Raw genomic sequence first — 12,053 nt, forward strand, 5'->3', positions numbered from 1 at the left:
TTTTGTAGGCCAGTGCCAGAGAGCCGCGCGGGTCGTTGCTTCCTTTCAATCTACTCGAGTGGATTCTGCCGTATTTTCGAGGTCACTCGCTACGTGACACATTTCTGGCGCGAACGAGCACGTGAACCAAACGATTTCATAACCATAATTGAAGATTGGTATAACGCGCGCACATGCCATTGCGCCTTATAAGGTCCTTCCTAAATCTTTTAGGATCAAGTATCTAGCTAGCGTCGATTAAATATAGCAATGGAACAATGCGAGTGGAGCTGCAGCTCTTAGGTGAGATACGTAAATTATTGGCAAACGTTAAAGTTCGCGGAATCGTTTTGTCGGTTGACAAGCAGATGGGACATAATAATACTCGAGACAGACAAGCGGAAATCGTTCGAGGCAAAAATGATAGAGCAAAGACTGTGCATTCGTTAATGAGGCTTCACAATGTGTTGGAGCAAACACAAAACGCTTACGACGCACGATGCGAGTCATTTAAATAATTAGACGCGTAACCTCGGGTGCTCCACACCTTCTCCAGTCCTATACTGTGAACTTATCGGTCGCAATTATCGCAACGCGTGTATGCACAGCCGATGATAATCGCCTACGACCTACGTAATTTTCAGACGCGCACGGCATCACGAAAATTTTGCGACCTCACCACTCCTCCCACCATTCCTGGGTAATTTCTTTTTCAGGGTAACGTAGGAAACGTTAAGTAATTGATAAGCAAATACGAGCAAAGGACGAAGAGCAGGGAGGAGGGAAAGAAAGCCGGGTGTTTTATCAGTATCTTCACGTGTCTCCAGATAATAAACTTTCATAGTAATTTCATTAGGACTATCGGATAAAATCATTTCGTCGATTGTCAACGTGACAAGGCCCAAAGCGTTTTATAACATTGGGGCTCGAGACTCTTTCATCCCAAGAATCTTTTATACTGGCAAAGCCCTATGCAGTCCGTCACATAATTACTCTTCCTAATAATTCGTCCTTAAAAAGCAATCACGATTTTTCCGATTCGATTGTCTAAGATTATTATTTGCATTGACGCGATTCTCACTTGGTTCTAACCTGACCTCGAACATCTAATCAAATGTTCACGCGCGCATTACACGCCGTACGATAAGGAAAGTTAATAGCAAAGTCAGTTGCGAAAGATAGATCGGTTTTTCTATTTGAGAGCTCATAATTCGAAAGACGGCTAATTGTATTAAGAGCGGGAGCACTCGCCCACAACGATGTAATTCACCTTTACAGCTTTCTCAGCGATACAGCAACTTTGGCGCATCGAGTAGGAGCCGCGAGCGAATGGATTGCACGTAAACACTTATGTTAATTACACTGCCATTACCTTCGCATGACTTTTTACCATTAAGTACATACATTTTACAATTTAGCTAAAAGATTTTCAAAACTAGCTAGAGAGGAATAGATACAAGGTAGACGAGGTTTTCAAGAAATTTATTTACTTTTCTATTAGGAATTTGTTCTTGTATTTTATTCACCACCACCACCCCCCACCACCCCGTCACCAGCTCCTACTTTCTTATGGTTCCAATTGTTACTCTTAGTTCAATTTATGACATTTTTCATATTCTCGATCGGAATTTTGTTACATTTATTGTCGTGTGCCGAACTTACGCTGAACACACAGTTTTTAAGCATAGCACTTACTTTTTACTACAATATACATTCAATTTATTTAAAATAACATTTTGTCCAACGCCTTGTCATTGATTATGATATATCATAGTTTAAGCCAACGATAACAAAAGTAACTTTGATTTCTTAGACGCAGCTATATGTGCCAAAGAAGTACTCTGTCTTTTTAATAGAAAAATTTCAGACAAATTGTAGAATATGTAGATAATTGTAGTAATGTAAAATTTGAAAAGTAATTTACTTGCATTCATCTATTAGAAGAAAAAAACGACAATTACTTTTAATGCAAACAGATTATTAAAGTTTAAGATACTCGACTATTTGCATTCAAGTAGAAGAAAACATTTATTGTTTAAATAACATCCTAAATGCCCATCGAAAAGCTCAATTAGTCAAATAAATAAATGAAAAATAAATCCGAAATTCCAATTGGTAATTAAATGTATATTATCGCTAATATACATCCATATGGATTTTCATAAAAATTTATTAAAAATTATAAAATTAACCTATTTACGTGAACTACGTATTTGGTGATCTTGAACTCGATCGCTAATCCGTATGGGAAAAGCTGGAATGCTTCGATCCAGTGCAACCTTCGGAGGCCGCCCATCCCCCTTCCACAATAAAATTAAATGTCAGCTAATTTTGAAGGGTGTGCTACGTTCGTAGCTCATCCCCATCAATTCGCCGAACAGTCACAACGGAGACAAACAACGAAGGCGCGAAGGTGGAGATCTCGGGCTTGCACAACAAGCTTGCACATCCAGTTGACAAGAGACCACCGTGTGGTGCTTCCCATTCGCGGGCTTCCTCCCTGCATCGTAGGCGTTACCGATTACGCTCTCTCTCTCTCTCTCTCTCTCTCTCTCTCTCTCATCTACTTTAGCCCCCCAGATCAAAGAGAAGATCCCCGACCTACTCCCACAGCGGCTTGGACAACAGACACCGGGCTTTATTATTCTGTAGGCTAAGCCGTCCCATCCCGTCGCGTGCCTCTCCATAAATATATGAGCGACTCGGTGTTGTCATTAAATAAAAATCAATCAGATGGCTGTAAAGGAGGCTTAGCGGATTTGCTTTCGCCGCCCACGGCTTACGCGACTACCACTGCACTGAGATAGATAGATAGATAGATAGATAGATAGATAAGGAGTGGAAGTAAGAGAGAGGTAGAGAGAGAGAGAGAGAGAGAGAGAGAGAGAGAAGGGAAACAAAGATGTTATAGAGGCAGGGTCGTCGAGTACCGAGCTCTTGTCTGCATTGTCCGCTGTATTCGACTGGTACTAAATTACCTTCTGGGTTTTCGGGAGAAAGCCCCCAAGCGCCACCGCCACCATTCTGTCTTCTTTTCCAACTTTTCTCTCACTATCATTCTTTCTAATGCGCGCACGCAAGCTCGTGCTCTCTCTCTCTCTCTCTCTCTCTCTCTCTCTCTCTTTCTCTCTCTTAAGAGTAGATTGTCAAATAAATTGTTATTCTTACGTGCCAACTTGACACTCTCCGATTTACCAATTTATTATCGTACATTATCGACGAGTCAATTAGTCGCCTTTGACTAACTATTAATCACAGAAATTATTCATTGACATTATTTATTTATTTATTGAAAAATTAAATCGTTCAAATTAATTTTTTAGACATATTAGATTATGGAATACCATTGTATGAATAAATAGGAATAATTTGCTAACATTTTAAAAACATATAAATAGCATTACATGTATGAAATAATATTATTTTGTTTTAGGCAATCATGTACGAAGGACAAGATAAGAATCCGGAAATGTGCAGAGTTTTGCTCACCCATGAAGTTATGTGCAGGTAATTTAAAGATATTTACATTACTATTTATTCATTTTAAAAATAAGATATAAAAATATGTTACTTCTATTAATGATTCACGCGTTAAAGAAAAGGTTTGAGGGAAAAAATTCTTAATCAAATAAAAGTTTTTTTTTAAATTTTTCACTAAAGTTAAAATCGAAAAAACATGAGCGAAAATTGAACACGTCATAACATCGTATAATCACCGTATTATCATCGTTCATAAAAATCTATAAAAGAAAATATTGTATCTTTTGTAATGGGATTGGAAAAAAAAAATAGTGAACCTAGTACATTTATATAGATTAATATAATTAAAAACTACATTTGTTTAACAAAGCCATCCTATTTAGGTAAATTAATTTGCGATTTTCAATAAGTAGAGTCCACGGTATGATTATGTACTTTGGCTTTCACAACCTTGTTGATATATGGAATTTATTTCGATTATAAAAATATTTATTCCAATGGAGTTCATTTCTTGCAGCGATCAATCGTTATTTTATTAAGAGAAGACGAACCTTCCAACTCATGACTTGGAAATAATATATATATATATATATATATATATATATTATTATAAATATTGATTGCAGAACAGTTGTAGAAAGTAACAAAAATCCCACGCGAGTGATCAACTTTTTGTACATGATCATTTGTAAGATCTTGATTGCCTGATATTTACAATATCATCGAAATATTTATAAGACTGATCAGATACGAGGCTGAGCATTGCGAAAGCAAACAACTTACCAATCGGGACACTTTCAAATCTCAAGTCACGACAATAACGTGCCCAAGTTGATGTATACCTTACATATTTACCTTGAATGAAGAATGAAGCCCTTTAAAAAGGCACAAGGGCTCATTCAAGGATCGATTCCAAGTGTAAACTCGAGGCACTGTGTAGGAAATAATAGATCAAAATAGAGCAAAAAGAAAATGAAACGAGGGTCATACACAGACTTGAGCGCGCGCGCAGACAGAGTTAGTCAAGGCCCCTTCGGGGACCAGTCGCATACGCGTATCCCAGGGGACACTCGCGGGGAGTTTTTTAGTCCCGTTTCCGTCGAATTCGTCCCTCCAGTCCTTGCGCTGCTTTCTTCCGCCTGTATGAGAAAAGCATCATTGTGGTTATAAATAATCGCACTTACTATTCGGGTTGCCTACTGCCTATGGTTCGCGCGGCTCATGTACGCGAATGATAATTAATTGGGATGCGCTTGTTTGTTACAGCCGCTGTTGTGACAAGAAGAGCTGCGGGAACAGGAACGAGACGCCCAGTGATCCCGTGATCATCGACCGGTAAGTTTGTCCGCTCTCCCTTTATGGCGGTTCTCTTAATACATTTACCTCTGTATTTTTATATATAATTGCGTATTATTAAGGCTGGCTTTATGAAATGATAAGAAATTGGATGTCGTGCAGGTCTGCGAGATCGATATTCTGTAGTTATGGGATATAAGATGTTCCATCGGACATAGTAATTGTATTTCCAGACTCATCGCAGAGTCGGAAATTCGTGCGATAATTAAGCTTTTATTACGTGCCAATTATATTCATCGTAAAGTTAACATTAATCCATTTATTTAATATTATGTTACAATTAATTGGAATTCCAGTGTATTAGATTGATTACGGCATAAATTTCCCAATACAAATGGAGAAAAATTCCTAATAAAAAATAATCAATATAACCTAATTTAAAAGTATTATAAAAAAAAATGCACACACACACACACACACACACACATACACACACGGATATATATATATATATATATATATATATATATGGAAACTGTAAGAATAAAGACTATTAATTGTCTTAAGCGTTAATTATCATTTCGTCATTGTTTAATAATGAGGATTAATGATTATTATTAAAAATTTAAAACAAATTTATATTCCAATTTTAATAACCACGCAAAACTGTTAAAGACAAATAACAACGACGACAAAATAAAATCAAATATTTAAATATATTATCGCGCTTCTCTTATATTCTTTCTTCTCTATTCTTTCAATGAAAATTTAATACGTAATTAACCATTGTAACAACTAATGTATTTATTGTTTATGAGATTAGCTGCAAAATAAAGGGTAAGAAAGGACTAAAAGACTGGCAAATTATTATGAAAAATATGTGTCGAGCCGTGTGTGGGAGCCGTAATGGTTTGATTGGGAGTGTTGGTAAACTAAAAAAAAGTAATACATTAGTTTATATCGTCTCCTTTGTATAATCAATCGTATTCGATATTTGTCGTAATGTATACAAATCCTTTAACGGATTATTTGAAGAAGATGCGAGCTAAAGCTCCTGTCAAAATCAATTTCTTAAAAAATCTTAATACCGGCGCGTTGGAGGAATTTCGAGCGGATTTGTCCAGATAATATCAATAATTGAATGAGAGCGACTCTAGCATGTCGGAGCATTACGATAACGGAAAGTCTCGGCAGAAGACAAGGATCACTCTTTCTTTCGCCACGTATTCCTCGTGGATCGAAGGTCCACGCACAAGACAAGCAATGTCCTTACCAGAGAGGTACGCTCAAATCCTTGCACTAATTCCTTGACTTCTCGAGGCGTCCCAGAACATTCAAAGAGCCATGGAGAGAGGTTCGCGAGCTGCCGCGGATATTCAGCGTAATCCCTGGTGGTCGCTCAAAGGCTCCCCGAAGACGCTCCGCGTCCACGGGAGATATTTAGGCCCGAGAGTCGCATTGTGCGACGGTGAGATACACCTGCAGCTCGTATCTGAATGGGGTCGCCGTCGTAGCGCTCGTCCCAAGAGATAAGGACGACCTCCCCGCGGGACTCCCATGCTCTCGAGGAGACAATCTTCGAGGGGCGCTTGCCCCGTTGGATCTTGATTGGCCGTAGCGTGGCTACGTATAAGCCGTCGCGACAATTAATTTTTATCTCGCCGAGAGAGGAACACGACGTACCATGCGCGCGAACGGCGCAATTCGCATGATTTAGCCACGAGATAGGAATCTACGTGGCTGTCGTGATGCGCGACAGCTGAGGCTAATTATCCTTGATGGGCCCTGCAGGTATTTGAAATTACTTTGGGCTTACCAATGTGTTAAGTGATTCTAGATAATCAGGCAGATTTTGACGTTAACTCGGTACTGTTCACCAACTCGATGACTAGCCAAGTCTACGGGAACTCGGGCTTACATTGTCAGACTTATTCCCGGGGTACGTTGGCGTAGGCGAAAGTAGCGAAAACTTTTTTCTCGAGAAGAAAGTACTCGTTGTCCGTTTTAATATGCAAACGTATGCGAGATCGTCTTGCACATGCATTCAATGGCATTGCTCAATAATGCACAATTTCGCATTAGTCTATGCTCCACATCCTTAATTGGAATACTCGTATTATTCTACGTCAACGATCCAAATACTTAATAACGCTTAATAATTACATTCTCGTGAAAAAATGTGAAAGAGAAAAAAAATATCGTAAAATTGATTTTTTATGAAAATTCAATGGTCTTTTAAATCGAATAATGATCCGCGAGCATCGGAACTCCCGTGGTGCAAGAATAAGTACGAAGTGAAGTTTCCCGTCAGGCGCACTTCCTGCCAGCGATCTTTAAAATTAATTTTAACGTTCAGTCGGCCCCGGGTAACACACTCGAGACAAAAATATTTTACCGACTTGCCCATTACAACGAGAAAAAAAGTAAACTGCAATCAAAATCGCTCCCTATAGCGGCACAAGCAGGCTCTTAACTTTTCATGGACGATGAATCCCGTAACAATAACTTCCCGATTGACGCGAGGAGCAATTTCAGCGCGACCCCCCACCCCCCTCATACCGCCCGTCACCTATTCGCCCCTCTAACATCTCGAAAATAACGTAAAAGACCAATTACCCCGATGCAGCACCGCCCGTCCAATCTTCAATAACGAGGTCGCGAACCTCCCACCCTCCTTAACATGCATCCAAGCGATCGCTCGTACGATACCGAAAAATTAATTTCGAAAATGCGGTGTGCCGCATCCCTTCCTCCTCCCGACTACCCCCATTCACCGCCGCCCCTCAGACGAGGTCGCTGCGCTACCAAGTAGGTCGCGTGTCACGGCCCTGCGCCCCTATAGCTTCCTTTCCTCCTGATATTCCTAGCGTCTTCTCCTCGCAGTTATGGCCCCTTCGCACGCGGCCCTAATTCTTGAACGGGGCTTCGTCCCCTGGCCCATTACCGGCAACCCCACCGCACCACGCGGTTCCCCGCTAATGGACATAACGTCGAATTGATATTTCATTCGCACAATGCCCTTTTTGTCTCATTGCTCTTTGTAGGTCGCCGAGCCTCACTAAAACTAGCAAAGAAACGATTGTCGTTGGTCCAATGCCAAACTCCTTGGCTCAACTCCCTCGAGAGAACGTCGAGCTATAGCGCAATGTCGTCGGACATTCTCCTCCCGCGCACTAAAATCCCTGAGGCTATTGGGAGTACGATGCCGAGCAAAACTCGAGTCGATAAATTTTCTCGGCATGCAGCAGCTGGCTGCTCAATTGCACGGGACAGCACTACCCGAACCCGCCGAGTAAATCATCCTCTCGCGGCCTCATATCCTTCCATTCAATCCTTAACCAGTCGGCCACCGCACACTCTCTCTCTCTCTCTCTCTCTCTATCTCTCTCTCTCTATCTCTCTGTCTGTCTATCTCTCTGTCTGTCTATCTCTCTATCTGTCTACCATACACTCTCCCTTACTCGCTCATCCCCTCCCGCCCGTCGGCGGTATCGGCGCACAAAACGAGCAGGCCGGCTAGTAAATACTTGGTGGCGAGTTGTTGCACGCGAGTCCGCGGCGGCTGAAATAAGTGGGCAAAAAGCCCAATGGTTGAATGGGGCGTGGAGTGGGCGCGAGGTATCAATGGCACTTTGATTGAGGCGACCGTCGTCGATTCTGACGTGCCCAGTCAAGCGTGACGGTGATGGCGGGGAGGAGAAGATGGTAAACAATGGGGATCCCGAGCGAGAGCACCGCGAAAAACATCCCTGGGCCATGTGTCGCGACTCGCGGCCGAGCACGAGACTTTGTTTTACCATTGGACGCCATTTTGCCTGGCATTGTGTTTGTGTTTTGCTCGGCTCTGAATTAGCCGAGAGCGGAGCGACACGCGAATTGAGCCATCGTGCAAATTGCCCGTCTCGTTCTTACTCTACGGGCGGATGAGCTGCGTGAAAAAGAACGGGCGAGAGAGAGAGAGAGAGAGAGAGTGAGAGAGAGAGAGAGAGAGAGAGAGAGAGGAATGTGGGATGATGGGTTCGTTTAGTTGAGTTGAAGGATTGGCTTTGAATTTGATTGGGTCATAACGTTATTCGCACGAATTCAATATGAATTGGGTCTATCCGAGTGGGAGGTAAGGTTTTTCAACGAATCATAACAAATACCGCTGCACGCTTCATATCCTTATACCCTTACCTAACAAACTCTTTGTTTAAAGGATCCGTTCTTGTTGGCTTGTTTTCTTGTTGTTTTGTTTTGTTTGTTTGTTTTTTTGTTTATTTTATTTTTTTTTTTTTTATTTTTTTTATTTTTGACAATTCATCCACTTTCCGATAGATAAGAATGTGGAAGAAATTGGAAAAAGTCGCCTAGTTGTAAATGATCTTGTACTAAAAAAAAAAAAGGAAGAAGAATAAACGTAAATGTAGAGGTAAACGTGAGTGGGAAAGGAGAGGAAGAAATCACGTCGCACGTCGACCAATTCTCGGGAATTAGCATGTATAATTAAAACGACATTGTCGTACGATCGAGCTTTGACGCGTCCATTGCGCCATTTCAAACCCTTTACGTCAAATCGTCCGTAGAGAATGTGTATAATAGAGAGGTAGAGAGGTAGAGAGAGAGAGTGAGAGAGCTGCTGTATAATAATCACGAACCATCCCTCTCCCTTCTCTGTGAGTGAATTTAACTCTTCCTCCCATAAACATGTGTATACGTAAGCGTAGTATATACGTTTATACATACTGTTTCATATTATGGCTGCAACAAGGCACGGAGTGGAGAGAAAAATCGGACGACTTTGTTTCGCTTGTCAGGCGATCCTTTAATTTTAGGATCGACCATAAACTTCCATGTACGCTCTAGTATTCAGTCTCCCTTTTAAACTTTCCTTCTTGTTTTTTTTTCCTTTTTTTTTTTTTTTTGAACCGTTTTCCCTTTCCTATGCTCTCTCTCTTTCTCTACTAGTATTCAGTCTCCCTTTTAAACTTTCCTTCTTGTTTTTTTTTCCTTTTTTTTTTTTTTTGAAACGTTTTCCCTATCCTATGCTCTCTCTCTCTCTCTACCTCTCTCTCTCTCTCTCTCTCTCTACCTCTCTTCTCCCTCCCTCTCTCGTTTCATTTTATTAGACCTTATGGACGATACGTTAGCGAGCTTTTAAGTATGCGTTTATTTTTGACTTTCCAACGAAAAAGTTTTTTCCAACGAAGAAGCAATTAAGCGTAAGCTAAAAATCAGTAATTGTTTTTGGTCTTTTAAGCAAATGGTGCAATGGTAATTATTGTCAATATCTACTGTTATCCATCACTATATTTAGACTTGATTTATATATTTTTTTTTATTTCAATGCTAAAGTTATTGCTTCAACCGACGCAGCCACTGCAATGGCTTAAAACGGAAGATATGATATCAAATTCAAATATTTTATATCCTTGTGGAAATATAAACTACCAATAAAATTTAGAGTAAATTGAGCCTTGGTATTGGTAAAATAGTAACCTATTATACGTACTCTTGGCCGGGTATATTTGAAAAACTCAAAGGTTTCCCGCCCATCGACTTCCCAAACGTTAATATTATTTGTAAAAATCCAGAGACAGATAATGATATCAGGAGACCTAGGCGCAGCTCAACTTTAGTCATTAAAATCCTCGATAATCGTTGAAACTTAACTTCACAAAGCAGTCAAACGCTGTCCCTCGCATAGTATAAAAAGCAGTAAACTCGTTACACTGCATCGGCATCAAATTTTCGATCATTTTTCATTTTAAGTACGAGCCGGATATTTAGAAGTGACGTACGAATTTTAGAGAGGAGCTAAATGTGGAAGCGGCGGCGCAACAATCAATCGTTACGCGTTAATTGATTGCGTGAGCGGTGACGGAGTGAGGTGGGCAAACGTGTAAGAGGAGCGGCCGATGGCGGTTTCTGATGGGTTGGACGGTGGGACGGGATGGCATAACTGACGTCACAATGACGAACGAATTGACAATCAGTTGCGCTTGTGGCATTGATGCATGCAAATCCACGGACATAATCGTCACGATGTCCATCGACCACAACAATTGGGGCTTCGCTCAAGATCGACTGGCCATTGTACGCGTTCTCGTACGCTTGTTACAAAGCTCATTTATCATTTATCTCCGTTTTTTCTTCTTCTTTGCTCTATCGCGATTGTTGTATGACAGCTGGCGTATCTTAAGGATTGGATGATAAAGATGGAAATTTTGTGCGCAGAGCACTTTAATTGATCGGCCATGTCGTCTATTCGAACGAAATATTTAATTTGTGCTTTAGCGAGTTAAATTTCACGAATACGTTTTAGCACTTCCAATGTCAGTGAATTGCCGTCTTATCATTTTGCGCTAAACGCTCTTCTTACATAATTCGATCGTACGTTGTCAGAAGCGAACAGAAGGCATTTTTTAATTATAATTTTTGTATAATTCCGAATTGAAATGTATTTATTATTGACAAATGAAGAGGGATAATTTGTGACGGGCGCGTTGTTTTTACATACTGACGCTTTATCAAGGATTTTTAATCTAAAAGTAAAGCTTTTGAAACGTCGATAGCGGATAATTGTAATAATAAAATTTCTATCGCTTTAAATTTTAATAAAAATCGTACGAAAATGCAGAGGTGGAAAGTATATATTTTTCTCTGCCATTCGATTATGTTTATATTCGATTATATCAAACGACGAATTTCAGCTATAAAGCATTGACATCGATCATTCTGTATTTATCATTTATCGGAAAGATAACATTATTTGTTTCCATTCAATTTTATCATTTGAATATGAGTTATCGTTGTTACGAATAAAAATAAATAAAAAATAAAAACAATAATTGCTAATTGAAACGATCGACTAGAATGTCGTTGAAATCGCACGATCCTAAACTCATTCTTAAACATCCGTTAACCATTCACGATTATCACAGAATTAAGCAATAAACTAAATCTGTAAATATCCGCATGCACCCCAATCGGCAGTGTACGCGCAAATTATCGAGAAAAAAATTGAGAGAACTTTGGTCGACTCCGACGTAACGTAACGCGGAGGCCACGATAGTGAAAAATTTAAGCCTCGTTATCACCCAAAATTCCGGGAATGCTGCGTTGGCGTGTTTTTGTCCTCTCTTCCCCCTCCCCATCACACTCGCCGCCGCGATACTAGTAACTCCGCTCCCGTCCACGACGACTCGCCTATTAGGCAAATCAAAATAGACTCGGGCCTCTCGCTCCGAGCATATGGGACTCGGCACCCGTCGAGGTTGGGGTGCCCGGACGACCCCTTGTCCCCGCAAAATAAACGC

At 40.5% G+C, this 12,053-nt stretch overlaps 1 protein-coding gene across 1 annotated transcript in view; it reads left to right on the top strand.

Moving 5' to 3' along the window:
• Window positions 1-12,053, top strand: part of kn (EBF transcription factor knot) — a 128,660-nt gene that overhangs the window by 33,898 nt on the left and 82,709 nt on the right. The window contains exons 5-6 of the mRNA XM_011501421.1: window positions 3,413-3,486; window positions 4,726-4,794. Coding sequence (XP_011499723.1) covers window positions 3,413-3,486; window positions 4,726-4,794 — 143 coding nt within the window. The remainder of the gene's footprint in view (window positions 1-3,412; window positions 3,487-4,725; window positions 4,795-12,053) is intronic.

The sequence above is a fragment of the Ceratosolen solmsi genome, unplaced genomic scaffold, assembly GCF_000503995.2.
Source record: "Ceratosolen solmsi marchali unplaced genomic scaffold, CerSol_1.0 scaffold3, whole genome shotgun sequence".
In the NCBI taxonomy this organism is placed as follows: Eukaryota; Metazoa; Arthropoda; class Insecta; order Hymenoptera; family Agaonidae; genus Ceratosolen; species Ceratosolen solmsi.